This window comes from Acaromyces ingoldii (genome assembly GCF_003144295.1).
Source record: "Acaromyces ingoldii strain MCA 4198 unplaced genomic scaffold FA10scaffold_5, whole genome shotgun sequence".
Taxonomy (NCBI): domain Eukaryota; kingdom Fungi; phylum Basidiomycota; class Exobasidiomycetes; order Exobasidiales; family Cryptobasidiaceae; genus Acaromyces; species Acaromyces ingoldii.
In genome coordinates, this window is record NW_020290251.1 from 1268484 (window position 1) to 1281755 (window position 13272).

At 59.4% G+C, this 13272-nt stretch overlaps 3 protein-coding genes across 3 annotated transcripts; 1 reads left to right on the forward strand and 2 right to left on the reverse strand.

The window, feature by feature from the left end:
* Positions 1-375: 375 nt before the first annotated feature.
* On the reverse strand, positions 376-4691 carry FA10DRAFT_261888 (hypothetical protein; the record flags this gene model as incomplete). The annotated part of the gene is made up of 3 exons (XM_025520089.1): positions 376-414; positions 453-4480; positions 4571-4691. The coding sequence occupies 3 exons, from the start codon at positions 4689-4691 to the stop codon at positions 376-378; spliced, it is 4188 nt and encodes a 1395-aa protein (XP_025375719.1).
* Positions 4692-5248: 557 nt separating this feature from the next.
* On the forward strand, positions 5249-9729 carry FA10DRAFT_303482 (hypothetical protein). Its single transcript, XM_025525246.1, has 2 exons — positions 5249-7142; positions 7202-9729. The coding sequence occupies exons 1-2, from the start codon at positions 5320-5322 to the stop codon at positions 9663-9665; spliced, it is 4287 nt and encodes a 1428-aa protein (XP_025375720.1). The 5' UTR covers positions 5249-5319; the 3' UTR covers positions 9666-9729.
* A 115-nt stretch (positions 9730-9844) lies between these two features.
* FA10DRAFT_296045 (hypothetical protein) lies at positions 9845-12988 on the reverse strand (the record flags this gene model as incomplete). The annotated part of the gene is made up of 3 exons (XM_025524486.1): positions 9845-12273; positions 12478-12621; positions 12658-12988. 3 exons carry the CDS (start codon positions 12986-12988, stop codon positions 9845-9847), a joined length of 2904 nt encoding a protein of 967 aa, XP_025375721.1.
* Between the last annotated feature and the right edge of the window lie 284 nt (positions 12989-13272).

Genomic DNA, 13272 nt, shown 5'->3' on the forward strand with positions numbered 1-13272 from the left:
TTCGAGGCAGCATTGTTGCCGCTGCTGTTGTTGTTGTTGCCACCGCCAAAGGGGAACTTGAGCAGCTTGCTCTTACGCGACTGCTTCGGCGGAGGCTGGACCGGTGGCCCTTCCTCATAGGCCAGGCTGGCCATCCGAGGCGGGAGCATCGAGAGCGACGTCGACGGTCTGCCGTAGTCGTCATAGCCCTCTTCCGGCAGCGGGGGCGGTGCGACGGCCATCTGCTGCATGTACGAGCTTGCTTGAATTCGCGAAGCCGGTGGGCCACCAGCGTTGGGATTGGGCTCCGACGTCGGCGCATCAGCGCCAGACCCTCGCCGAAAGGGATTGCGAGGCGGGCGCTGAGGAGGGACCGCCTCCTTTGAAGCGTTCCCATTACTCGTCGATCCATTGGCAGGCCCTCCAAATCCATTGCTCGAAGAAGACTGCAGATAAGAACCGCCGGACGGAACCCGAGAGTGGGTCGCCAGCTGTGGCGGCTCCTTGCGCGATGAGGTGCGAGACGTTACGCTGTTCTGGTCGGCGTCCTGTTGAGCGCGCTGTTCCTGCTGTGAAGCGGAGCGAGGCGTGAGTCGGAGCGCAGCACCGTACGAGGAGGTCCTCGCCCGCCGGCTTGCATCCCCGTTTGTCTGCGGAGCCAGCGGCTGTTGGTGCAGCTGCTGTTGGTGGTGCAATGGCGGAGTTGGCTGAGGTTTGTGCTGCTGCTGCTGCTGCGGCACATCTCTCGACTCCTTGCGAGGCGGCGGTTGCGGTCCGGACCCAAACGGTCCCATCTCCAGGCTCGTCTGGCTCGCCATCCCCAGGGGAAAGTTGAGACCTCGGTCAGCCGTCGACAACATGTCCATCGACGGCCGAGCGCTGGTGGGCGTGGGCAGCAGCGACGAAGTGGATCGTCTCGCTCGGCCCAAGAGGCCCGCTATGCCCGGCGGTGGCTGCAGCTCGTCTGTATCGCCGCCCTCTTGTGCAGGCCCCGACGACTGCTGCTGGTGCTTGGAGGGAGTTGCCGGTGCGTCCCTCGAGGAAGACTCGTTAAAGTTGGCACCAGAGATCTTGTTGAAAAGACCGCGAATGCCTCCCTTCTTCTTCGCTGGCTTTCTTTCCTCCTCAAACGACGAAGAGGGCTCAAAAGAGTCGCCATAGTATGCCTTATTGATGGCCCCGGGGCTCTGCGGCGATATGGGGGTGCCAGGCATAAAGCCGGCCTGCGAGATGCGGTGTTCGGCCTGGTTCTCCATGCCGACGTGCATATCGATGATCGATCCACCGCTGGGCGCGAGCGAGAGCTGCGAAGAGACGGCTCTCATCCGCCCTCTGAACGGCGGTGTAGGAGGAGCCAAGGCGGTCAAGTCTGGCGTCGAGGGCGCCGTCATTGCGCCAGGCGTCCCCCGGAGATCGTGGGCACTGTTGCCGCGAAGGAAGGCCGGTGCGCCGCCCGACCGCCTCGGGATGCTGTTGTGGCTTGCCGAGCGCTGCCTCATCTCTTCCTCCATCCCCAGCTCCTCCTCTCTCCTCAGCTGGCCCTCGTCCGTCGGAGATAGCCCCGCCTTACCCGGCGTGACAGCAAAGTCTGGAGATGACCCAGCAATTCTTCTCCGTGCCTCCCTGGCCTTGGCCACGTCCTGCTCCTTTCTCGCCCGCTCCTCTGGCGTGAGCTGTGCGTCATCGTCGGTGCTGTTGAGGCCAGCCTCGCGCAAGAGTGAGGCCGAAGACGACCGCTGCCGGCTGTTGCTGGACGAGGTAGAAGTGCCCGGCTTGAGCGTTCCTCCCGAGGCCGCCGCTGCGGCCGCAGCTCGCTTCTGCTGGTCGAGGGCAATGTACTTTGCCTGGATAGCCAGGAATGTCTGCAGCGTTCTCCAGCGATGGGAAGAGGCAGACGGGTTCATCTGTGTGTGCAGCTTTAGCCGCTCGGCTGTCAGAGGGTCGCCCTTGGCCACCCGCTTGACTCTTATCCGGACGAGACTCGAGATTCGAGGGTTGGAAGACGAAGGAGGGAGATGGTGCTGCTGCGACTGCGACTGCGATTGTGGCTGTGATTGCTCTTTTGTCCCATCGCCACTCTCGACGGTCGTGTTGTGGGTGACGACACTGCTGGCCTCTTCCGCCTCGATGCGACAGGCCTCCTCAAAGTCGCGGTCGCTCTCGCGCTCCCACAGCCCAGGGCCGAGGACGTGGACATCGATCATGTCTTCGTCGCGCATCATGCACTCGAGGCACACCTCGGGATCATTTGGCGATCTTCTGATGCCATCGGGGCCCAGGAGCCCAGACGGCAGCCCATCGGGCCGGTTCTGCAACTCGAAAGGCGGCACCAGGCTCAGCTGGGGTGTCAAACCAGAGAATTGCTTGCCGCCGACAATCTTGGACGCGCTGGCAGACGGCGACGTAAAGACGGGATAGGCACCCCCATAGTCGGACACACCCACGGCCAGGTTGTTGATGGCGCCCAGACTGCGTCGCTGCTGCTTTTGCAGCTGCTGGGTGCTCATGGCTTGCCCCGAGCCTTGCCTTTGCCCTTGTCCCTGTCCCTGTCCCTGTCCCTGTCCCTGTCCCTGCCCTGACCCTTGGCCCTGCCCCTGGCCCTGTACCGGTGCCTGCACCGGCGTCTGTGCCTGTGGTTCGCCTACCCCTGGAGACGGCATCGTTGCCACTGGCGTGCCCGCTGCGCCATCCTGACCATCCTCAGGCTGCGAGAGCTGGTCGGCTTCCCGCTTTGCCTCAACGAGCTGGAGGGGCCGCAGCTGGTTGCGAAACGTCGTCTTCCTCGGCGACGAGGCAGCCGGACTGTGCTTGGGTCCGCTTCTGGCCCTGGCCGCCATGGCCTTCATCTGGCTGCGCTCCCACTCCGCGCGCGCTTCCACCTCCCCCTCTGGCGGCGGGCTCGGCTCTCGGGGAGGTGTCTCGATGCTCGGTGACTGGTTCAAGGCCAAGGGCGGTGGCGCCTCTGCCAGAGCCGCTCGAGGCGCTGCCCCACTCGCAACGCCAGAGGGACCTGCGCCTGCCACACCGGCGACCATGTTGCCGAGCGACGCTTGTCTCGATATCGTTGCCGAGGGAGGAAGACCCGCGGCCGCATCGACCTCCCTCGCTTGATCTGCCATCATTTGGAGATGAGCAAGGCCCTCTGCCTGCGTAGCCGGTGTGATGTCGGCGAGGGGTCGCGCGCGAAAGTCGCTGACTGGTGACTGGCCCGCTGGTGCAATTGGCTCTCTGGCCACTGACACGTCAACGGGAAGCGGGGGAGGAATGACATTGTCGGAAAGGGGGGGCGATGAGAGGTCCTTTGATGGCAGCGAAGGTGGGCCTCCCTTTTCGGGAAGACTCGGCGGGCCGGTCCCATCGAGCGAGGGTGTGGGCGGGAGCATCGAATCCCTGTCTCGCCTTCTGCCCTGGCCTTGTTGATGGGTGTCCACATCGACAGGAGAAGAGACGGCCTGTTGCCCCTCAGGCCCTAGAAGCTGATTCTGCTTGTTCCAGGGTTGCTGCTGTTGCTGTTGCTCTTCCTGCTCTTGTTGCCGCTGCTCTGGCTGCGGCGCGCCAAAGGGAGCAGTGCGACTTGGACCGAGATCGATTGGCGACTTTGGCGCAGCGGTGTCCTCAGTATCAGGACCGATTGTCGAGGCAGCAGCGTCAATGGCCGACGCATTCGAGACCGGGCTAAGAAGACCCTCGAACTTTGTCTCGGCACGCAGCCCAGAGCTCGTCCTCGGCTGTTGCTGATGGCCAGGCGGTGCGTGAGCGGCCTGGGCTGAAGCCAGCGGCGGCAGCGACGGCTGCTGGAAGCGGGGCGAATTCGCTGGTGATGCATCGAGCGGGTGCAGGAGGTTGCGCGGCGATGAAGCGGGCGAGTATCTCGGTTGGACTCCTCCTCTCTTGCTGTCGCTCTGGCTCGTCGCGGCTTGGCCTACGGCACCACTGCCACTATCCCCTGACCACGCCCGCCCTCCCCAGCCGCCAGGGGGCAGTTGCCGATCGTCTGGGGACGAAGAGTAGGCGCTTCCGGGCCCCGAAGAGGTAGGCACCCAAGGTTTTCTCGGCGGATCATCGCTTCCCAGACCACTGAGGGCCGTCTGAAACGAAAGGACGGATGCACGCTTTTGCAGGCTGTTGCTCGTCGAGGTGCCGATGCTGTCCCTCTTGGCGTCTGCACCCTCTGCGCTGGCACTGATCATGCTCATGCTCGTCCCCGGTCTGCTGTTGGACTCATCTGGAGGGCGTGCATACAGATCGGCGCTGGAGTGATGTTGGTGGTGAATGCCCTGCTGCGCTTGCTGTCCTTGCTGCTGCTGCTGCTGCTGCTGCAACCCTGAGAGAGATGTACCCGAAGCATTCCTAGAGTGCACCGTGGGTTGCATGCTAAATAGTTGCGGCATCCGAGGAGTCGACCGATCGCTCATAGACGACTCTGGCTTTGGAGACTCTTGCAGCCCCAGTCCTGGTGAGGCCGACATGAATGCGCCGCTGCCACTCCCTTGTCGTCCTTCTGTGTCGTAGGAGAGAGAGGGAGAGATTGCAGTGTGCAAGGGTCAGACAGAGGGGCACAGGCCAGATCGGCTATTCGCTGTAGACTCACCAGGGCCATGATTGCGGCCACCATCAAATTGAACGAGGTCAAAGCCTTGATCAAAGTCGATGAAGTCCATGTCGTCTTTGGGCCAGGACGAGGAGCCGTCGGCGGTCGTCGTCTTTGTCATCCTGTGACTGGCTTGGCTGCTTGGCTTGGCTTGGCTTGGCTCACGCTCTACCGCCTGCCTGGTGCTGCCGAGAGCGCATTCGATCCCGCTCCTGTCTTTTCGACGACACAAGCCCGATCTGCGATCACGGTAATTCAAAAGACGACGGGACGACGGACTGTCCTGTGCGACGCTTGCGCGCGGTCTTCTGGTCCGGGTCCGTTGGTTCGTCGCACCTTTGTTGACCGTCGACGGCGCTGTGTATAGAGGGACAGGGAGAGAGAGAGAGGCGGAGAGAAGCACGGGTCGTGGTGCACTTTCAGGCCGGGGTAAGGCTGGATAATGAGGAGAAGAGGCGAGGCAAGAAAGGCACGGCGGCGCACAGCACCGGCGATGAGGTGGGAAATTCACGGCCAAATTCTCAATAGCCTCCCGCGCTTACTGTCTCAAAAACGAGACAAGAAAACGATAGAGCACCAGCTATAATAAACGGCTATGCATAAAGTAGAGGCTAGCGCTGTCTCACGTGGCGTGATGAGCTTGTTCGCTACAGACACACCTTCTCGCGCACAGATCCAAAGATCGCCGCGGTCAGATCTCTGCTGGTGGGCAGGACTGACATGAGGAGGACGAGGAGGACAAGAAGAGGATGACGATCACAGTCACATATGCCGGTGCAGACCCTCTGCTGGACTCGAGCTCATTCGGGAATCTCATTGGGACGCTCTCGCACCACCTGCCCCTGCGCAACATTCACTGGAGGCCTTCCGTCTCTCAGAACAATGGAGCAGGAGCAGGAGCAGGGGCAGGGGCAGGGGCAGGGTCCATCAGGACGATCCAGTCGCTCGACGTCCGGCTGGAGCCCATAAGCGATACGCTGCTGCGCAACAAGCTGAAGCCCGAGACGAGGCATCTGGTCCAACGCAGCCTTCTCGAGAGGCCCTTCTGCCACCTCTACTTTGTCGTGTGCGACGACAACGACGCATACCGACACCATGTCCGCAACAGCATTCGCGCCTGGCTGGCCACGCTCCAGGCGAGTCCCACCATCAGCGCAGCCGTCGCAAAGTCTCCGGTGGCCAATTTGCAGGACGGAGCGGAGAGGCCCGACACGCCAACCAAGGACAAGGACGGCGGAGGAGACGAGTCGGACAAGGCGGTGCCTGAGCATCTCATCGTTCTCATTTCCCCGCCCGAGGGTAGCAATATGCCCGCATCGGCTGGCACACCGGGCGGAAGGGGCTCGCCCGCACCTGCTGCTGCTTCTGCTGCGAGCACGGCCGAGGCCGCGTCGGAGAAAAAGACTGGGCTTGGCCGCTTTTACAGCTCCAGCAGCTCAGCAAAGGGTAGTGTCCTCGACAAGATCAAGACCGACTTCAAGGCCAACCGCGTCGTCCATCTCAATCGTCTTCCCAACCTCTCCTCGCAGACGAGCCACTCGGACCCCACTGTCTTTGCAGAGCTGCTCTCGCGCCTCAAGGAGTCCGTCTCGATGACGTTTGACTCGGTCATTGAGGCCCAGAGCGACGTCGTGCGCAGAGAGGTAGCCAAGCGCACCGTGCCTGGCTGGAACTTTTGCAAATGGATGGCCGAAATCGAGTGCGTGGCCAGCACCCTGGAGGGTACCGGCCTGTTTGCCGACGCCCTGACGCGGTACGAGGAGATCGATGCGACCTTTTCGCAGTGCATGCGCGATCGCAACCTCGCCTTCTTCTCCTCCGTCGGCGGCAATAGCCCAGGCGATGATTCCGCGCCGTTGCTCGACGTGTCCAAGAAGCCGTATCGTGATCTGATTCTGCGAAACGAGATCAGCCTGTTTGACTTTCGATGCTACGTCTTTGCCAAGCGGGCCAATCTCATGGGCAAGCTCGGCAGGGTCGCCCAGGTCATGAACGAGGCTCCTGCCTTTCTCGCCGGTGTCGCCCACATGCTCGAGGGCGAGTCGCTGCCTCGCCACTTTGTCGAGAGCTGGACGTTCAGCTCCTCGCTTGACGTCGTGGAGCAGTGCCAGGCCTGGCTCGTCGAACGGGGCGACATGTCACTGCTATCCGGTGACGCTTCGCCCTCGGAAGGTGCATCACCCTCGATCGACGGCAGCCTGAGCGCTGCCTTCCACGCGTCCAAGGCCGAGCTCTTGGATCTTGCCAGACGACAGCTCGACAAGATCGGCATGAGTGAAGGTCACCTCCCCAAAGTGTTTCCCTTCCTCCTCTCGAGCCCAATCGAGGTGTCGAGGAGAAGCAGAGAGCTCCCACCGCTTCCCCTTGATGCAGATGCTAGTGGAGAAAGTGGCGGCAATGAGAAGCAGGTCGCACGCATTTCGAGGCAGGAGCTGCTCGATGCCATCGACAACCGGCACCTGTTCGACCTGCACTATGTCGCACTTACCGAGCGTGTCGTCGCAGGCTGCATCAGTGCAGGCCGAAGACGGAATGTCTTGCGACTCCGCGGTGTTCTCGCCAGCCTCGATTTGTAAGTTTTCCTTCTCTTCTTTGACGCCGTTTTGATTTAAGCTGAAATATTCCCTCAAGCCATCGAGAACGGTACCAAGAAGCATACACGACCTTCACTTCGCTGGCTGAGCCCTACGCCGAGGCACGCCTTTCTCGGATTGAAGCCTCGCATCTGGCTAAGCAGCTGGCCTGCCATGCAAAGCTAGGCAAGCCCCACGACCGAGCATGGGTTAGCGTCATCGTTGCGCTGCTCAAAACTAGGCCAGGCCACCGCCAGCAGCGCGGCGACAACGCCGAGGAAGGGGCCGTAAACGAGTACCTTGACGAGGCCGACCTGTTCAAGATGCTCCGTGACCACACCCGGCACTTCGAACAGGAGGTACCTGCGAGCCAATTCGACCTGCTCTCCATCACTCCGCTAGAGAGCCTGGCGAGACGAGCAGGAACGGAAGACGGGTCACTGCTGAAGGTGCAGGTCCGGAACGAGGCCGAATCAACGTTGGAAGTCGACGACGTGCGAGTGTGCCTCTCCAACGGCGAACGCGACCAGCTCTGGCTGACGAGCGGCAAGCTCACCCTCAAGCCGGGACTCAACGATGTCGAAATCCAGACACCAACGCCTGCGCCAGGCAAATACGTCGTCGACGTCTCCCAGGTGCGCTTTTCGCGCGTCATCTTCCAGTACTCGTACCCGCGTGGGCCACTCGACGCAACCTTTGTCGACGTGCCCCAGGATGGCGAGGCGCTCGACGCATCGATGGCTTTGCCTAAGAGCATCATGCTCGATCGCCAGAGGCTTGTTCTACTCAAGATTGAGACGGGTCGCAACGATGTGCAAAAGGCTTCGATCCGCATAGCCCTTCCCGACGCGCAGAGCCGGCCTCTCAGAGGCTTCTCGGAGGCATCAACGCAGGCAGAGAGCACCTTTGACGAAGCCCTCCAGACGCTTTCGCTTTCCAATCTATCTAAGAACAAGACATACATCGTCGAGGTACCACTGCAAGAAAGCCCGACATCGGCAGACGGCATCATCAAACTATCACTCTCGGTTGACTACTGGACAAAGAATGCACGGGTCGAAGTGAAGCGGCAGCTGCGGAAGAGGACAAGGCTCACTGTGGGCCTGCCTCTTGGCGTCAATGTGCAAGACTTTTTCCGGCGGCGGAACCTCATCTCGAAGTTTTCCATCAGTGCGGGCCAAGGGTCAAGTCTGCGGTTGGGCATGGTCAAATTGAGCGTCGATGGTGAGAAGGAGGATGGCAGTAAGCGACAGCTCGAGATTGTCTCTCCTCTCAGCGCACCGACCCGGGATACCGTTGTGGCTGCGCGGGATCCTGCTTCATACGTCTTTTGCGTCCGACGGCAAGACGGCAATGGCCAATCGATCGATGACGACACGAAGAGAGACATGCGACTACGTCTGGCCTATCGAACACTGCACGAAGAGGCCAAAGAGCTTGTCGAACGCATCCTGGAAGCAGAGATGAAGGCCGCTTCGATGGATGACCCGCACGTGCGGAGGTGTCTCCAGCGATTCATGTCGGATCTGATAGAGAGACAAGTCGACATCTTAGCCTACGAAGAGACAGGACAGGTGCTGCTCCTGGGCGACAAGGCATTGAACGAGGTGTCCAAAGCGGCTCGGAGGGATATGTGGACGCGATGGGGCGTGACAGACCAAGAGCAGGAGGAGGCGGTGTTGGCATTGATTACCAAGACATTGGCAAAGGCTGCCTCGGATGTGCCGGGGAAGGAAAAGCTCTCTTGGCGGTCCCTGGAGATTGTGGTAGAAGTGCCGAGCATGGACATCGTATGCGCCGCATCGATCTTGCTTCCCGAGGAAGGAAAAACGTTCGTCGTGGGTCAACCGATCGAAGCAAAGCTCAGAATCAGGACGTCATTCAATTGGAGAAGACAAACACCATCATCAGGAAAGGAAGCAGACGCTGAGGAAAAGGAAGACGCAATGAAGACGCCTCGCGGTGGCAAGATGCTCGAGCTCGCTCCTCCGGCAAAGGACAAATCAAAGCTCTCTTCTGATGCAGACGACGACGAAGACGAGTTCGAAGACGCTCATTCCCGCATCCCGTCTCCTTCCGCTCGACACCGACAGGTCAAGACGATGAGACTCCTCTATGACGTTGGCGCTGATTTCGAGCACTGGCTCGTAAGTGGCAGAAAACGGTGCGCGTTTGAGGTCTCCTCGCAGCAGGAGGAAGAGAGGACGTTCGACGTCGTCTTGATTCCCGCCAAGACGGGCCATCTGCTCCTTCCGACTGTGTCCGTCTGGCCCATCGCGGCTGCGCCCACCTCGACGCCGCCATCGACAGTCCACCCACAGCCATACCATGTGCAGGACGAGGAGGACGCAAGCGGCTCCTTGCCGAGCTGCGAGACATACGTCGAGAATGCAGCCCAAGGAGTCTTCATCATGCCGAGCCCCAACGAGACAAGGAGGCGGTACTGGCTACCTGCCACGAGTTTTGGGTACGAGCAAGGAGAAGCCTTCGAGCATCAGCGCCAGCAACTAGCGTACACCTGATGATAGCAAGGGACACTGGAAATAGAAATTCAATTGCTCGGAGTGGGATTCACAGAAAAATTTGGTGCGATACATGTGTTTTGTCTAGTCTAACGAGTGTGTGACGCAATGATGGGGTCGTATAGGTTGGGTGTGCTGTGACGTGGGCGTAGTGAACTGGGATGGTGGTTACCTCCCTCTCACATGCTCGCGTCGACCGAGGAAGAGGAAGTGGAAGAAGGGCGATATTGAAATGTGTCATCGTCCATGTCTTCCAAGCCGCCAGAGCGGTACTTTGGCAGTGCGACCTGCGCCCACGGAAGACCCAGTGAGGAGACGGTGCTGGTCGACATCATACGATTGTGGGCCGTCTCGTAGCCGTCATCTTCTCCTTCCTCTTCTGTTTCCTCTGACTCGGCTGTAAGAACCGCGCTATCGCCTGTCTGTTCCTCTTGGTGAAGATTGGATGTGGACAAAGGAGAAAAGACGATTACATCCTGCTCATCTTGAGTATCGGGACGATTTTCCGCGGATCGATCTGCCGACTCGTTACTATTCTCGCTGCCTTGCTCATACTCACGATCGTGAATGATGATTGTCTGCACAGACGTTGACGCTTGCTCGTGCTCATCGACATCGATGAGAGTGGCCGTTGAAGAAGAGCCCGATCCGTTGGAAGATGTGTGTGCTGGAGAATAGGTGCTGGACGCGACAGTCTCTTGATCCTCTTCCCCACTCGAAGATTCTGAATTGGACCGTGACCTCGTTCCATTCGTCGTTGTCAGGCTCAGACGCTTCTCAGCCGAGCCATCGCCCTTTGTGAGCGTTATGACAGGTGGCGTCATTGCGCTAAGAGTGCTGTCTTCGGTGCCGGCTACTCTCGCACGAGTTGGCGTGACGCTCTTCGAAAAGAGTTCCTCGGCACCATTGATCGACGTAAATACCGTCGCTACGCCCTTTGTAGATAGCTCTCCAGCCAGACCATTGTCCGCTGCTGGTGCTGTTGCTGTCGTGGGCGAAGGATGACCAGTGATTGTCGCGGCGTCATCGTCGTCGGTCGCGTCATCATCGTCGCAACTCTGGCCGTGGTGGTCCATCTCAGATCCAGCCATGTAGCCGTTCCTCAGCTCTTGATCGTCTTCGTCGTCGTCTGCATCACTCTCGGAGAGAGCCTCGGCTAGCCACCTCCAGGCCAGTCCCGCATCGCCATCAGCCTGCTGTGCAGATGGACCACCCGAATCGAGCCGGGCGAGGATACTCTCCTTGCTGTCCTCTCGACAGGCAGATAGATCGCCACTCGCAGCTGCCCCGGCAGTGCAGCTCGCACTTCGTGTGCGGTTTCGTGCAGCACCCCTTTTCATTGATGAAGATCGTGCCGACTTTGTCCGGTTCCTCGCCAGCTCCAAGCTTTTGCTCTGCGGCCTTGCCCCTGCTGCTGCTCCCAGGGGTGAGGGTGATGGAGAAATTGGTGACGATGCTGCGACAATGAGGCTGCTAAAGGGCAGATTCAACGCAGGAGGCGTTGTGCCGTTACCTGCTTGCTTTTTGGGTCCTCCTCCTGTGCCTTCCGAGAAGACATCAGCAGCCGTCTGTGGTGCTTTGAAGGCGAGTAAGCTGCTGCTGCTTTGCGTTGGGGTCGGAGCGGGAGCGGGCGGGAGTGGAAAAACAATTGAGTTGATCTCCGAGGAGCACAGCACTGTGATGCGTCTGGGAGGTCCTTGGGCTGCCTTCGCCGTCTGTCCCTTGAATCCCTTTAAGACAACCCCAAAGCGCCAAGGAGAAGATGTGGACGGTGACGAATCCGAATCGCTGACGCTGGCCAACGGTGGGAGCTGCGGCGTGGAAGAGGCGCTCTTGCGCCGCTGTTGTTCCTGTTGCTGCTTTCGGTCCGCCTCTTGCAAGAGGGCAACTACGACAGGCTGGGGTGAGACAGGCACATGTATCCTGCTTGGAATAGCCATCATCGTAGATCGCTTTTTGACATAATGTTCCTGTACCATGGACTGAGCCGCGCTGGCAGCGGGCGCACCACCTAGGAACGAGGATGTCTTTGTGTATCTCTTGTTCCTCTCTTGCACCTCGTCATGATGCCGAGAGTGTTTGAGCAAGGCAGACAATTTTCCGATGCCTTTCTGTGCCGTGGAATTGTCTGATTGCATCCCTGCAGCGGCGGGAAGAGTCGCCAACGGTTGGTCGTGCACACCACCGTCGTTTTCCAGCCACGGCGAAATGGCCTTGGTGTCCTGCTCTGTTGGAGTGGGTGGCGCAGTCTTCTGTCGATGCTGTCCGTGACCCCCAATGGCCTTCTCGATGTATCCTGCATCCGCATTCCCGCCACTGTCGCTGCTGAAACGACTGACCACCGCATGGGTGCGCCTCTGGCGCGCCGCTGCTGTCGCTCTTCGCTTTCTGAGGAGTATCAATATGGCAGCTATTGCTGCAAGGACGATGAATGAGCCGGTAGCTGCTGCAATAGCGGTAGCCATCGCCGCTGCATCGTGCCGATGCTGAACAGGAGCTTCAGACTGAGTCGATCCTCCGGAAGATTGTGCCGTCGGAGCACCACCGCCACCACTTGCAGCTGCAGAGTAGGGTGTGCCAGTAAACGCAGCAGGCTCCGTGCTCGAAGCTGGAAAGAAAGAAGAAGAAAACTGGGACTGAGTTGTTTCGCTGGGAGTTAGAAAGACGATGGGAGAGGCCGTCTTGCTCGACGGCTGAGGCGTGTGGACGCCACTGTCGATGAAGGGAGACGACGTTGGGCAAGGTATGATGCCGGTAAATTTTGACGAAAAAGAGGGGCTCACCGCGGCTATCAAGGGAGATGAAGACCTACGTTGCTCAGAAGAAACAGTGCTGGTCCGCGTGCTGATGTGCTTGTGCTTGGAGATCTGATCATGTATCGATGAGGGAAAGCACGATGAAGTGCGGTGGTGGCGGGTGACTTTTGAAGGACGTGATACGTGGCTCGAGGTCCTTCCTGCGTAGGTAGTCTCTTCATCACTTTGTCCCATACCAAAGAGACCGAGTCCCACTAAGCTCTCTTCTCGTTTGGTTGAGCTCATCTTGTGAAATTGTGCAGGCGGCTTGTTCGCGAATTGAGTTGCTCGATGAGGAGGCTTGGGTGAGGGACTCTGTTGATTTGGCGAAGCGTCGTCGAACTGGCCGGGAGAGTATGAGGGAATGGACTGGGCGCCTTGGCTCGTCAGCTCATGTCTCGTGCTCTTTCCGTGTTTCTGAAGGGAAGTATCGTCTTTTGGCTGATTGTTCGGGCGAGCTGCTTTCGGCGCCATCGACCTCTGTTGATTGTCGACGACGGGAAGGCGAATTCTCGTAGGAGGAGGCATCGTTGACAAGATGGAGAATTCGCGGTGTATGTGTCCTTTTGGCTTAAAAGGGTCTGGACGTGGCTAGTGGCAGGGAGAGACTCAAGCAGTGCAAAGGGGAGAGAGAGGGGTAAAGGGAATGGAGTAGTTGTGGTGGTAGTCCTTTGCACCTTCATCCCGCCTTAATTGATGTTAGTCCAACGAGAGAGCGCAAGTCACTGTTCTCTGACATGCAAGGAACTCTCATAAAAAGGAAGAGGGGTCAAGGCATGATCTGTACATGTAGAGTTGTGGTAGCTAATATA

Bases quoted from the DNA above. Each gene is read 5' to 3' on its own strand.
- FA10DRAFT_303482 (XM_025525246.1), top strand. From the start codon at position 5,320: ATGACGATCACAGTCACATATGCCGGTGCAGACCCTCTGCTGGACTCG. The intron at 7,143-7,201 runs GTAAGTTTTCCT...TATTCCCTCAAG, and splicing joins GTTCTCGCCAGCCTCGATTT to CCATCGAGAACGGTACCAAG.